This window comes from Gavia stellata, chromosome 1 (genome assembly GCF_030936135.1).
Source record: "Gavia stellata isolate bGavSte3 chromosome 1, bGavSte3.hap2, whole genome shotgun sequence".
Lineage (NCBI taxonomy): Eukaryota > Metazoa > Chordata > Aves > Gaviiformes > Gaviidae > Gavia > Gavia stellata.
The window spans coordinates 30,147,048-30,162,479 of NC_082594.1; the positions used below are offsets into that span (position 1 = coordinate 30,147,048).

At 40.6% G+C, this 15,432-nt stretch overlaps 1 protein-coding gene across 2 annotated transcripts in view; it reads right to left on the bottom strand.

The window, feature by feature from the left end:
- Positions 1-3,000: 3,000 nt before the first annotated feature.
- RNASEH2B (ribonuclease H2 subunit B) overlaps positions 3,001-15,432 on the bottom strand; it is a 40,502-nt gene continuing 28,070 nt past the window's right edge. For both annotated transcript variants that reach the window (XM_059820913.1, XM_059820906.1), the window contains exons 8-11: positions 12,410-12,488; positions 11,430-11,472; positions 5,675-5,755; positions 3,001-3,730 (exon numbers count right to left, since the gene is read on the bottom strand). In XM_059820913.1, coding sequence (XP_059676896.1) covers positions 3,623-3,730; positions 5,675-5,755; positions 11,430-11,472; positions 12,410-12,488 — 311 coding nt within the window. In that variant the 3' untranslated portion in view covers positions 3,001-3,622. The remainder of the gene's footprint in view (positions 3,731-5,674; positions 5,756-11,429; positions 11,473-12,409; positions 12,489-15,432) is intronic.

The window sequence follows — 15,432 nt, forward strand, 5'->3', positions numbered from 1 at the left end:
AGCTCTTTAACCTAACAGACACCACCGTAATTCATGGGTTGTAAATGGCAGCAAGTAAGTTTGAAGTGGAAAAATGGCATAGTTACTAAAGATGAAGAAACTCCTACTTTCTCTGAAACTCCCCATTATTAAGGGAGATTCTCTACTGAGCTGAAGTAGCAAAGAATGACGTATTTTAAGAGTGTGTTTCTAAAACACACATTGTAGTTGATCCACAGTAATGCCTAAGTGCAACAACTGGTGGATGAAACTGTGAGCTAGTCTCATGCAGAACTGGCTAGACCTATACAAATGATCCCATTGACTCCATCTCTTTTTCAATCCTGAGAATCAGGGAAGTTGCATCAGAGCGGGGTCAGCAATACCACTACGATGGACTTCTGGAGGACAGACTTCGGCCTGTTCAGGACACTGGTTGAGAGGGTCCCTTGGGAGATGATCCTGAAGGGCAAAGGGGCCCAGGAAGGCTGGACCTTCTTCATCAAGAAGGAAATCTTAAAGGCGTAGGAGCAAGCAGACTCCATGTGCTGTAAGAAGAGCCGGCGGGGAAGATGACCGGCCTGGCTGAACCGGGAGCTTTTGCTGGGACTCAGGAAAAAAAGGAGAGTTTATCACCTTTGGAAGGAGGGGCAGGCAACTGAAGAAGAGTACAAGGACCTCGTTTGGTCATGCAGAGAGGGAATGAGAAAGGGAAAAGCCCAGCTAGAGCTCAACCTGGCCACAGTCGTAAGGGATAACAAAAAATGTTTCTATAAATACATTAACAACAAAAAAAGAGCCAAGGAGAATCTCCATCCTTTACTGGATGCGGGGGGGAACATTGTCACGAAGGATGAGGAAAAGGCTGAGGTACTTAATGCCTTCTTTGCCTCAGTCTTTAACAGCCACACCAGCTATCCTCAGGGTATTCAACTCCCTGAGCTGGAAGACAAGGATGGAGAGCAAAATAAACTCCCCATGATCCAGGAGGAAGCAGTTAACGACCTGCTATGCCACCTGGACACTCACAAGTCTATGTGGCCTGACAGCATCCACCCAAGGGTGCTGAGGGAGCTGGCGGAGGAGCTTGCCAAGACACTCTCCATCATTTATCAACAGTCCTGGTTAACGGGGGAGGTCCCAGATGACTGGAGGCTTGCCAACGTGACACCCATCTACAAGAAGGGCCGGAAGGATCCAGGGAACTACAGGTCTGTCAGCCTGACCTCGGTGCTGGGAAACATTATGGAGAGGTTCATCCTGAGGGTGCTCACAGGGCACGTGCAGGACAATCAAGGGATCAGGCCCAGCCAGCATGGGTTCATGAGAGGCAGGTCCTGCTTGACCAACCTGATCTCCTTCTATGACCAGATGACCTGCCTAGTGGATGAGGGAAAGGCTGTTGACGTTTTCTACCTGGACTTTAGTAAAGCCTTTGACACTGTCTCCCACAGTATTCTCCTGGAAAAGGTGGTGACTTGTGGCTTAGACAGGTGCACTCTTCACTGGGTAAAAAACTGGCTGGACGGTCAAGCCCAGAAAGTCGTGGTGAATGGAGTGAAATCCAGTTGGCAGCCGGTCACAAGCGGTGTTCCCCAGGGCTCAGTTTTGGGGCTGGTCTTGTTAAAGATATTTATCGATGATCTGGATGAGGGGATCGAGCGCACCCTCAGCAAGTTTGCAGATGACACAAAGTTAGGCGGGAGTGTTAATCTGCTTGAGGGTAGGAAGGCTCTGCAGAGGGATCTGACAGGCTGGATCGATGGGCCAAGGCCAATTGTATGAGGTTCAACAAGGCCAAGTGCTGGGTCCTGCACTTTGGCCACAACAACCCCATGCAAAACTACAGGCTTGGGGACGAGTGGCTGGAAAGCTGCCCTGCAGAAAAGGACCTGGGGGGTGTTGGTCGACAGCTGGCTGAATATGAGCCAGCAGTGTGCCCAGGTGGCCAAGAAGCCCAATGGCATCCTGGCCTGTATCAGAAATAGTGTGGCCAGCAGGAGCAGGGAAGTGATCGTGCCCCTGTACTTGGCTCTGGTGAGGCCGCACCTCGAATCCTGTGTTCAGTTTTGGGCCCCTCACTACAAGAAGGACATTGAGGTGCTGGAGCGTGTCCAGAGAAGGGCAACGAAGCTGGTGAGGGGTCTGGAGCACAAGTCTTATGAGGAGCGGCTGAGGGAACTGGGGTTGTTCAGCCTGGAGAAGAGGAGGCTGAGGGGAGACCTCATCACTCTCTACAATTACCTGAAAGGGGGTTGCAGAGAGGTGGGTGTTGGTCTCTTCTCCCAAGTGCCTAGTGACAGGACAAGAGGAAATGGCCTCAAGTTGCGCCAGGGGAGGTTCAGACTGGATATTAGGAAAAATTTCTTCACTGAGAGAGCGGTGACACACTGGAATAAACTGTCCAGGGAAGTGGTGGAGTCACCCTCCCTGGAGGTATTCAAGGAACGTGTGAACGTGGCATTGTGGGACATGGCTTAATGGGCATGGTGGTGGGTTTTTTTTGGTTGATGGTTGGACTTGATGATCTTACAGGTCTTTTCCAACCTTAATGATTCTGTGATAGCAGATAGCTATCCCTCTGAATATACAGGAATACTCTGTAATGAGGAAAGAACACACCCAAAAGTGAGTAGTGCATTTTAAGTAACAGTCCTACCTTGTGCAAAACTTCATAAAATTAAACCTTATCCAAGACGCTCATACTCAAGCTTCTGAATTACGCATCCAGCTCCAAACAGGCTTCTTTAAAAGCCCCAGTTTTGCCTTTAAATAAATCTTTCCCTAATTATTTTTCTAAGGACCTATTAACCTCGAAACTGAACATAAAAATACCCCTATATTGCTATGTGTTAAGAGATTTATCAGGTAAGCCCGAAGTGATGTTGTAATTCTTTAAGGATTAAAATTGATACACAGGAAAATACCAAAACGCCTTAAGAAATGTCCTGAAGCCTAATCTAACTCTTGAAAGATACAGCAAATACAACAAGCACAAATTTGTTACACAAAGCACTTTATTGTATTACATGCACATTGACATTTATTGCAATTTGTTTCTAGCATATTCAGAACAACCCAAATCCCAATATAGACACTATCTTTGCCTCAATAAATTGCCACCAACCACAATACTTACATCAGCACTTAGATTTGGGTCAACATAAAAATCTAATGATGCCATCCTACTCTGGTGTCATACTGGGTAAAAATCTCCAGAAAGTCTCAAAACAATGCTCCTGATGAATGAAAAATCTCTCCTTAAAAACTCAAAGGAGGGCAGGTTTCCAGCCCAGAATGGAGTGCCATGGAGAAAACTCTGTGGTGCCCTTGACTGAGCTTCCTCTTAGAATAAGCAGCAGTACAGTACGGTACCATGCTAAACCTTGCTTCTCAGCTCACAGGACCATGCTAATGCAGCCAGGCTGTCTTCTTGACCCAGGCTGGAATATCTGCATGGTACTGCCTTGACCCACTGAGACACAACAGCTCTGTCCCACACTAGCTCACAGATCTCTTCATCACACTCCACCATGTATGCAGACGTGCCCTGCATATGCTATACTAACAAAAAAACCCAGGAGACATCTTTAGCTTAACATAAAAATAATCACTGTATAAAACTCTTTTCAAGAACAAGCCTTTATTTTGATGCTTTAGGTTTGGAGCTGAAGAAAGTAGAAATGGATTTCATTCCACTCTTATCAACTTTGGCCAGAGCCTTCTGTGCTGCAGACATCTTGCTGATTGCCTGTTAGTGAAATGATAAAGAGAAAAAGTTAAGCAGCATCTCAATAGGAGGGGAGTATAAGCTACAAACTCCTAAACACAGAAGTCAAGCAAGAAGTTGAATTGCTTTTTTAGTATACAACAGTAAAGATAATGTTCTGCAGGCTTTGTAGGAGAAAAACCTTACTAAATAAATTTGAGATTATTCAAACAGAAAAATAATTGTCACAAATTACTTAATCTCAGACAAAGACAGAGAATCAATTACAAGGACAAGGAGGTGAAACACCTTTCCTTTCTGCAGAATGAAGTATCCCAACTCAAACATTTACTTTGGGATAATCCCCGAGCGTACATTAAAAGGAATAATGCATGCAATATAACAAATGCATACTATACCCTCCGACTCAGTCTCATGATTATGCTGTCAGCAGGCTGAATTACAGCCTTGCATTACAGATGATGAATAATTCACACTGATTTACTATCAAAGACTCTATGCACAGTGAAATAAAGGGAAAAGAGATGGAAGAACTAAGAATGAAGAAGGTAACTAACATTTGCAAAGCACTTCGCATCCACTGGGACAACTTCCCAGGCTTTTACACCTACAACACATTTTATGAGCCACTTTTTATAGAGCTGACCTCTTTTCTGTCTTACATTTTAGAATGTTATGTTTTAAATCTCTAGCTGTTTTCCCTATTAAGAAAACTTTGTATTGACCTTTCTTTATGATACTCCTCAGTCTGCAGAACTTCACAATTACAATATTTGGGATCAGCTAGAAGGTTGTGGATAGGATGGAGATACGCAACAACAGTATGATCGTCTGTGTTACTATACAAACAAAAACACTGCCAAAGTATTTAAAAAAGAGTAGTATACTGTACAGAGTCCAAGAGCTATCTTTTCTTTCCCAGATTCTCTCATCAATGTGCTTCATTATTTCAGAAGTAAATCATATTTAATGTTAAAATGAATTCTCTCTCCTCAGTCTATTTCTATCTTTATGATCAGTTCAAAAGCTATAGGTATGTAATGGGGAAGGGGGGAAACATGCATATTTTAAACTATTGATCACCTTCACTTACGGGGCAATCCTCTTCTTAGTTCAAAACTAGCACGTGCCCCGAATACAAAAAATTCTGGGGCTTTTGGGGGGGAGAAAGGAATGCATCTGTCACCAGCTGCTTCTCTTTGCAAAGGGATAAAGAGTAGTCAGCATTAGTCTGAAGGTCACAAGAGCAGCACAGAGGGCCTTTTTGGTTCCCAATGGACTGGAGAAGGATTAATTTTCTTTGAATGTTCAGAGAAATAAGCCAATGCAAGCCTCACAACTTTGGCACACACAGACAGAATCTATTTCTTTTCACATCTCTGTTACTCTCCTAGGAATAATACAGTGGCAGGCACCACTGGACTTAGATTTGAACTGGCCTCCAAACTTGCGTTGGAGCTGGCAATCAGCAAGCTCTGTGTTGATTTAATTTCATTAAGTTGACATAAGTAAGCATGCAAGCAGTATTTCTAGGTAAAAATAAAGCTTGTCTTAGCATCCCTTGGAATTTAAGTGAATGCTGCCATCTTTGTTTCTTTTTCAAATAACTGAAATTTAACAGTTGCTATCATTAAGCCATAGGACTTCTCATTTAAAGATCTCAAAGAGCTTTGCAAACATTAGCTGAGCACCTTAACACATGTCAAAGTCTGTGAGGTTCACTGTAATGTTCACTGATAAATTACAGTCAAACAGTAACAGTATAGAAGAGTTCAATGGGACATTAAGACTATGAAAGTCAAATTAAACCTCAATGAAAAGTTCAAGGAGATATAACTACAGACATCTGCCATTTTATATTTGTTTTTCTGATGTGTTTTGGAGGAGAAAAATAGGCACTCTGTGCTAATATTGGATATTAATCTACACTTTATCAAAACAGGCATGAATGCAAGGCTTGCTTACCTTTTTGGTTTTCAGATTGCTGCTGTTAAACTTAGTATAGTCTTCTTCTGCTTCCACAGGGACATCTGATAATTTCCTTTTCTGAAATGTTAGAGTGAGGAAGTTGTTCTGTCAACCACTTTTATGATGTACACATATGGAAGTTTAAAGCTTTGGCTTTATAACGTAACCATAGCACCAAAATAGGACTGGCAATCAACTGAAGAATCTGCAGTAACAGTGGAAGATTCCTCTTTGTAATTGTCTTCTTTACACGTGAATATATACCATCACTACAGCATTCAGAAGAGATCATTCAGTGTCATGGGAAGCATTTTCTTCTTTCTAGCCTTCTGAAGAATGACTTCTAGAAATCACTTGAATCCTGTTTTTAACTTCCATGATTGTGACTTTGGTGTCAGAGTCTATTTAGAGAACCTTTATGGAGCAGCTGTTGGAAGTCAGTGTCTAACAGCCAGAGAACCAGACTCTGGCCCCCATGGTCTCATGGAACTGTGCAGCAACTCTAGTGTTATTGCTATCTGCCAACACAAGTGGATCGTCATCTAGTCTATTATCTGTTTGTGCACAACCTTTAGAAGTAATTAGTTTCTACAGTTTGGCAACAGTGAAACACTGACATAGTTCTGTTGACTGCTTCATCACTTGAATCCAACAGTATATTAAGAAGCTTGACTCTGCATGTGCTGGGTGCCTTCTAACTTCAGAAATAATGGAAGTGAACGGTTCTCAGCACTTCACATGATCAGGCCGTAAGAATGAATATTTCTTTCCATAAACTGTGAGCATGTGTTTAGTTTAAAGGTAAAAACTTCCTGATAGGTTTCCAAAAGGGAAAAAAACCGTATATAGTATTTTACAACTCTGTATTTTTATTATCATTATATATCTGATATTACTACCCTGTCCTTAATATCCTGTGAAATCTAAACTGTGGCCTTCCTAGTTTTTGTGCCAAAGAGAGTGATTTTGCAAGCAACTTGGATGGTACCACACATTTTAAGATCCTGTTTTATTCATTTTGTTTATGGTGCTTGTGATCTCTCTCTCTCCCTCCCTCCCTCCTTCTCTCTCTTTGGCACAGAAGCCAGGTCTGCAGCTTAGATTTCTCAGTTCTTAGAACCAGATCCAACAGCAGCCTTTTCTTTTGATTTCAATGGGATCTGGATCAGCCTCTCTAGGAGGCTGTTTACTGTGCTGTGATTACATTTTCAAATGACAATCTAATGAATAATTACTATGCTCCTCTTTTTGGAATCTGATAAACAAGTTTTTAAAACTTACAACAAAATATTTGCATTTCAGCAAAACATTTGCTGTTTAGTTGTAGCAGAGACTACATATTCTTTGTAGATGTCGGTCATCATCTGCCAATGCCAGACTCCCTATGCTGACAAACTGGACAGTATGACAATTACAACACAAGATCAATGGCTTACAATTAATACAAATAACATGTAATTTTGATTCAATCGTTAAATCACGGAGTCCAGACTGTACCCAGTTTACCCTTGTACTACAAGAGGGAGAATCTGTCGTAGCTTTTCTGTTAACCACTGAAGTTTCTAAATCTCTCCTCCCTTCAGAATTTACTTTAACATCATTTCTAAACATGCAATTACTTTATCATAATAGGAAATACATGTTAGACCCTTCTTTATTTGCAATAATCCTATACTATGTCTGTCAACACACCTTGCCCTCATGAAAAGAAATGTCAATGCAACGGAATAAAAATGGTCTGAAGGAGACTATAGGTTCCAGTGCACAAGCCTGCCTTGTTTTAATCTCTGAAGTTGCAAAGACAAACACAGAAGCATCATACACACCCTGGTCAGTGCTCTAGAAATTAATCAGATCCTCAGCAAGATTTCACTGCCCAACAACTGAACAATTCTAAGCCTCATTTCCTCTGTAACCAAACTGCTGAAATAAAACTATCTTTAAAAATAGATTCTTAGAACTATCCCAATGGTATAAAAGCTATTCGTACATACTATGTAATGTACATCACATGTAGCTTAATATAGTTGTTGTAACATGCTTATATGGCTAATGAATATCAGTTGGCTCCTGATGTGTTTAATATTTCTTACAATGCATAAAGATAATTCTTAACTAAATCAAAGGGCCAAGTAACTGTGCAGCCAGAACAACTGTCCAACCACATGGAAATAACTTATATCCATGGATATACATTGGAGAGCAAATGCTATTAATAACAGTAGGGCCCAATTATTCCTGCATGTGCTAGCTGACATACTGCTTAACAGAACCAGCCAGAAATGAGGTTATTTTAGACTTTGTTTCGGAAAGTAGCAGGGACATTGAAGGAAAGGTCAGTGTAGTAAGTAAACTAGTTTCAGTAGACATAGGGTGTCTCAGTTTAAATTAAATGGAAAGGATAATCAAAAGTGGGGTTCTTGATTCTAGAGGAGCAAACTTTGCAAACCATAGGCCTTACTTCTCTAAGCCAAAGCAAAGGGACTTGATGTGTCAGAAGGACACATGCAATGTAAAAGAAAAAGATGGAAAAAGTTATTTTGGATCTTTTACTTCAAACAAGATGAAAAATCTTGAAGGAAAGAGCTTCTCAGACTAAACTATATGAATGCTCCCCCTTGCTCATACAGATGCACACATATTCCTCCTCCTCGGTCACCACCACCGCCCCCCCCCCCAAAAAAAAAAAGATACTAGGAGTAAGCGGAATTCTACATTGAATGGGGTAAAAAAGACTGCCAAAAAAAAAAAAAAAAGATTTGCTTTAGGGGTCAGGTAATACTGGGATAAAGTGAGAACTGCCAAAAAGTCAAGCTGAGTTAAGACCTTGGAAAGGAAATTAAAACAAATAGCAGAAGGTTGTTTAGCCACAGAGGCAAAGAGGGAATCAAAACAGAAAAAGTGAAGCTGCTACACAGTAAGGATTGGATAGATATTAAAGCTCATCTATGTGTAGCCCCAAAACGGAATAAATCCTTTGCCTCAGTAAATTGTTTTCAATAAAGATGAAGAGGTTAAACACAGGGGCAGAAAAGAGAATAGGAATCACTCTATTCAAGATAGAAGTATAACTAAATATGCTGACACTGTTGGGAGACTGCGTCAGAAATCACAAGTCCAGAGGCAAAACCTGGCAACTGTTCTATCAGGTAGGGACCATAATGTCTGCACAATAGCCAAACACCCGTCTATATGTAAAGAGGAGGAAAAAGTGATAGTAGGCTTCAGCAAAATGGAAGGGGGAGAAAAAGTGAAAGAAGAAAGAATAATTAAAGATACAGAGTAAATGAAAACTAAACATAGGTAATGCCTACCGACTTATCTTTTTTTCTCAAAGATAACACATTTTCTGGTGACAGAAAATGTGAAGGATTGCCAGAGGACTTGACATGGTGCCACTTAAGCAACTGAAATTACAGAAAACAAAGACTGCATAAGAATTTTAAGGTAAGTAAGAAACTGGGTAAAAGGGAAACAAAGGCAAATAATGCAGAAAGGGATGTCATTGGATCAGATGGAGATTGCTAGTGGAGTGCCATGAACAGTATCTATTCAAAATGTTCATTAATTGTTAATTAAAGATAACAGCATGCTAACATTTGCTGAGTGTACACCACTGAGTAGCATTACGAATACCTGAAGAGCTTTTAACACTATGAAGGAAAAGCCAGAGAACCTTCACAACCTAGGGTTGTGATTAGTGTCACAGAGTCTAGTTGGAGGTCTGTAACAAATGGTGTTCCCCAGGGGTCAGTACTAGGTCCAATCCTGTTCAATATATTCATCAATGACCTGGATGAAGGGATAGAGTGTGCCCTCAGCAAGTTTGCTGATGACACAAAACTGGGAGGAGTGGTGGACACACCGAAAGGCTGCGCTGCCATTCAGCGTGACCTGGACAGGCTGGAGAGTTGGGCAGAGAGGAACCTTATGAAATTCAACAAAGGCAAGTGTGGGGTGCTGCACCTGGGGTGGAATAACCCCGTGCATCAGTACAGGTTAGGGGCTGGCCTGCTGGAGAGCAGCTCTGTGGAAAGGGACCTGGGGGTCCTGGTGGACAACAGGATGACCATGAGCCAGCAATGTGCCCTTGTGGCCAAGAAGGCCAATGGCATCCTGGGGTGCATCAAGAAGAGTGTGGCTAGCAGGTTAAGGGAGGTTATCCTCCCCCTCTACTCTGCCCTGGGGAGGCCGCATCTGGAGTACCGTGCCCAGTTCTGGGCTCCCCAGTTCAAGAAGGACAGGGAACTGCTGGGGAGGGTACAGCAAAGGGCTACGAAGATCATTTGGGGACTGGAACATCTTTCTTATGAGGAAAGGCTGAGGGACTTGGGTCTTTTTAGGCTGGAGAAGAGAAGGCTGAGGTGGGATCTTATCAATGCTTATAAATACTTAAGGGGTGGGTGCCAGGAGGATGGGGCTAGTCTTTTTTCAGCGGTGCCCAGTGACAGGACGAGAGGTAATGGGCACAAACTTGATCATGGGAAGTTCCATCTAAACATGAGGAGGAACTTTGTTACTTTGAGGGTGGCAGAGCCCTGGAACAAGCTGCCCAGAGAGGTTGTGGAGTCTCCAAAACTCGCCTGGACGCATTCCTGTGCAATCTGCTCTAGGAGAACCTGCTCTGGCAGGGGGGTTGGACTAGATGATCTCCAGAGGTCCCTTCCAACCCCTATCATTCTGTGATTCTGTGATTCAGGACTGGAAACATTAAAAATGCATGAAATGTACAGAAGTACAAGGTCACGTACACAGCAGCTAACTGCATGAATTTCTCTTAAATCTGAATGCTGATCAACTAAGAATTGCAATGGAGGAAAAAACCCAACTGTGTGTCTTAACTATTCACAGCATGACTATGAGCTATCTGGTACACCACACAGTAATAGAGGCAAATGGGATTCTAAAATGTAATGAGATAAAGTACTTCCAGTTAAGACAAGAAGGGAAGAATGCCATCGTATTGTACCAGTCACCTGCTTTGAAACAATTGAATTCATCTGGGAATAGGTGTAAAGAAACGTTCCTGCAATGATGAGGGAATGGAGAACCCATCTTACACAACCAAGTTTGGCTTCACAAAATGAAAACAGAAAGGATATATGTTTTCCCTTTACACACTGAGAGAACTAATGTTAGGGAGGGAAAAGAGCCATTTCAATTAAAAAAACCAATGATAATGTTAGCACAAAAGCGCAGGGGAATAAGTTGGCCATGAATAAATTCAAGGTGGAATTTACAGGAAGGTTTCTGAGCATCAGAGGAATGAGGTTATAGAACAGTCTTCCAAGAGAAGTAATGGAAATAAAAAATCCTAATGAGACTTACAGTGAAGAATGGTTGGTGCATGAGAGATTATCCAACATGGTTGTCTGGGAATCCATGACCCAGGAGGTCCCTTTCAGGGTCCTCATAAATTACATATGAAAGAAAACCTATGAGGTCATATTGTCCCATCAACCTCAATAAAACTAAATAAGCAAAACACGTATGAAAAGACTGCTGACCAAAAACATAAAATATGTCTCTCTCTTTCGCTCCCCTTCTTTAAACAGGAAAAACAACCAAAATATTCCTTATTAAAAAATGTTAAGTACCTGGTAAATTTCTTGCGTGATTTCAGACTGGCTTTTCACAAGGCCAACTTACTTATTGTATTGTACCCAGTGCTTGGCCTTTTCTGTTTTAATAATAATTCACAGAAATTAGCTTAGAACACAATGTATCTGTCAATATCTTAATTTTCTCCTACCTTCAATGGTGGCTCTGGTGCTGGGCTTTTAAGTTCTGGGAGCCTGTAGAACAAAAGATTTTAAGTTATAAATTAAGACAGCTGGATTGCACAACCTAAAGCTTGTAATTCCTTCCCCACAAAGGCTGCTTTGGTTATCAGCTGTTCACACATGGCATGCGTTTACAAAAAAAGCAGCTCATGGACTCTGTATTTCTGACTTAGATAACTAAAACAGAGCCAGGCACCACACAGAAACATGGGGTCTTTTAAAAGTTCTTAGATCTGGCAACCAAAACAGGAAAACTCCATCTTACTTTTGAAAACCTTGGCTATTAGTAAGATGATATTATAGAGCACGTAAACATATCTTCAATGAAACTGTTAAGCTATGGGAATTCAAACTGCAAATTGCACTTTTTTCCATAGGCCACCATAACAGAACCCTATGAACAGAACTGAACTGGGGCAGGTGCAGGGTCCCAGCGATTCTCCAAGCAAAGTCTGCTGCTGGCAGGGAACACCAGGATGAGGATGCTGGCTCACCTTCCATATTTAAATATAAACTAACACAGGTTAGATAAGTGAAGGCAAACCCCAGCAGCACTGAGTGAGTAGCGAAAAGGAAAGAGGACTAGGGATGAGGATTCTACCCCTGGCTCTGCCGCTCGTACTTGACAATTCTGGACAAATTGCTTTAACTTTGGATTTCCTTCCCCGCCTTGCTTTAAAATGGGATACACGGTTCAGGGTTTCATGATGCAACTGTGATAACAGACATATCAGAGTTATACATTACATCTTTCCCCCAGCCCATGGTCCTTAGCATCATAGGAACAATAGAAAGGCATAATCTACATTTTAAAAAAATCACATTCAAAGTGTAGCAAATATAACCTCATTGTGTCATTCACTGCAACCTTGACAAACAAATCTCAAATGACCAAAAGGACATTAATGCATGCCATATAAAACTAGCAGCTAGCTGGAACAATACTTACCCTAAGTACTTTAGCAACTCCTTACTCAGTTCTTCAGGAATATATTCTGATATTAACCCATGGGCATACCGTACATAGTCTTCAGGAACAGGGCAGGGAGCGGGAAGGAGAAGAAAAAGAACATTCACATTATATAGTCACGTTGCCTCAGCCGTGTTGCACGTGCTACCATAAATCATAAGGTTGAATTAATAGTAAGAGACTTCTAATGGATACACTGTGATGGTTCTCTGTGTTGAGTAGTTTATGTTATATGACACTTGTAGGTTTATTTAAAAAGTAAAGACTTACTGCACTCACTTTGTCAGCACATGTTATTAATATCTGCTGCATGTACTTTACAAAAGCTGTTCACTTTCTGAGAATACTAGATATCATGTATTTTTCCGAAGAAATTAAATTTTTAAAAACCTGCAAAAGTAAAAAGCTGACTCAACAGAACACGCAATCATTAATTTTAAAGCATCTGGATCTTACAATTATTTGGCAAGGGCTTCAGTACTAAAGTACATTTTCTGGCTTCAACTGAAAACAATTAGATGAGACAATGAGTCTATTTCAAAGTCTTGTACTTAATTTCAGTACTTTACGGAAAATGCCAAGGCCTATCTAAACATCACTGGCAAGACGGGATAATTATCTGTGGAAATATGAACTACTAGAAGCTGTTTTCAGTACAGGGCACTCCTGCTATAAAAGTTTTTCCGAGAGACTGTGAAAAAAGAAGTGACCCTTTTATAACATGAAGTCCTAAACCAGATCTTTTCTGGTCACGTTCTACACAAGCACTTACTGATCATGGGCTGGACCTTTTAAACTTGCTGTTGTTGGGGCTGCTAGGGAGTAACTGCACCCATGCACAGGCAGTATTTGCCAGACAAACATTAAACTAAAATCTTGCCTCTGAATTCCATCTATAACAGGCCAGCTCTATCTGTTCATATGCCTACATACTTAGTTCAGAAGCACATGGTAAACTAGCTTCAAGGTGGTAAAGAACTATTTCTTTTGCATCAGAGACAGTTTCCTCTTTTATTTTTCATTCTAAAAAGCCCAGTGCAAAGTGGCATTGAAGCAGACAGCATTAACAAACTGACACCAGCATACGCATTTAAACTATACTGACATCAGATTCTTAGTATCTCCTATCTGCACTTCTCCTTCCTCCACTGCCTAGATTCATGAAAGATTTGTCACTCCCTAAGCCCACTGTAGGGTCAGGAGAGAACAAGAAGTAATTCCAATCCAAGAAAATTTCACCTCAGCACTTAATATGTCCAATTTATCACTTAAGAAAAATATTCCCATCATTTCACTCTTTGGTTTATGACACTGAATGGTGAGTTCAATTCAACTGCCATTATTTTGTACTAAATACAAAATCCATTCTCTTTGCACTTCTGCCTTGAAGTAATCTTTGTTGGCTTCCTTCACCAACTTTAAAATACCACTGTTTGCCTTCTAGGGAGTCTGTGTTCTCACCCTAGCCTTGCTTTGTTATTAACCTTCTGTCAAACGTCAGGAATACTTGCACACCTCCCTTCTTTGTCTTCTGAATGAAATATTCAGGTCTCACACGTTAAACCTTCCCTCCTTCCCCCATTTGCACTCATCATATCCTCCCAGATTTTTGCCCTACAACATATGCAGATGCTAACTACATATACCCATCTATTTATAAGGTACTGAAATTTCATAATACCCCTATGAAACCAATTCTCTACAGAAATAAATTGCACTGTCATGGCAGTGAAAGGATCAGAAAAGAAAATTAGTCTTATTAAAGATAAGTGTTGATTAAGGTCCATATGACTTCCTGTCATTCACCTTGCTACATACAGTGGGACTGCCTCCAAAACTTATCTACTTTTAACTCCCAGTATTCCCTATTTCACTGTTGCTCTTTTAAATCTAAAAAAGGCTTTTTAAAAGACTATTATATCCATGTTACTATAAGTAAGGAGGAAGGTGGAAAAAAAACTTCAGATGAGCTATTTAATTACAAATTTCAGAGATAAAGTATTTAAGCATAGTCAAGATGGTTGCTGCCAGGACAATTTTCCCTTTCTTTAAACAAATGGGGGTGGGGAAAAGGATGAAAAGCTACTGTAAAGTTAAAGTCACTTACAAGTTTTGCAGTTTGCCTCTTTTTAAAAACCATATATTACAATCTCTGTTCTATAAAACTGTCTAGTTGCCTCTTAAATCTCATTTATGTTGTTTCCTTTGATATCATTACTTGGTAACTCATTTTCCACTTTGTCAGCAAGTTGCTTTGTTTCTCCTTATTTTTCAACAGCATGCAGACTTCTGAATGTCTTTGTAATAAGAAACAATTTGTGTTTGTACATCTTGTTCTAAACTTTTCTTAATTTTCATTAACATTCAAGGAATTTATTCTGAGTCCATTTTCAGGTTTCTCTACACAACTTCATACCCCAGTAACATTCAGGACATTGCCCTCCCCAGGGAAAAGCTGACTAGAAGCAAACAGGATCACTCCAGACTTTTTGGTACCAGGACTGTCAATTTCAGGGCAATTTAACACACCTATTATTAAAGTTTTGCCCTTAATAAGCACACACTTGGGTATTCTATATATTTGTCACATAAAGTTTGGACCAGGAACTTTTACTCTGTGACTATGACTTCCTAAGACCCCTTCCCTTTTAGGAGAATTCTATGAAGAGCATTTGCATGCTATTAAAAATAATAATAAAAAAGAAGTCTGTTCTAATACAGAGACACTTATCGGGTCGATACTCATATATATTATAAGCATATGTCTTATTGTCAAAGACAGTCTCAGTTCAGCAAAGCACTTCAGCATATATTTCACTGAGAAAAATGTATTCTCCTTGAACTAAGGAGAAGCTAAAAGAACCCCAGCTGAGACCTACTGTTAATTACAATGTCATCTGATGAAGATACCAAAGAACTCAGAATAGTCAAGGCACACAACCACAACATATATGGAATTTTCTGTACAAGGAATAAATTTACTGCAAAGGCCAATTTCAATA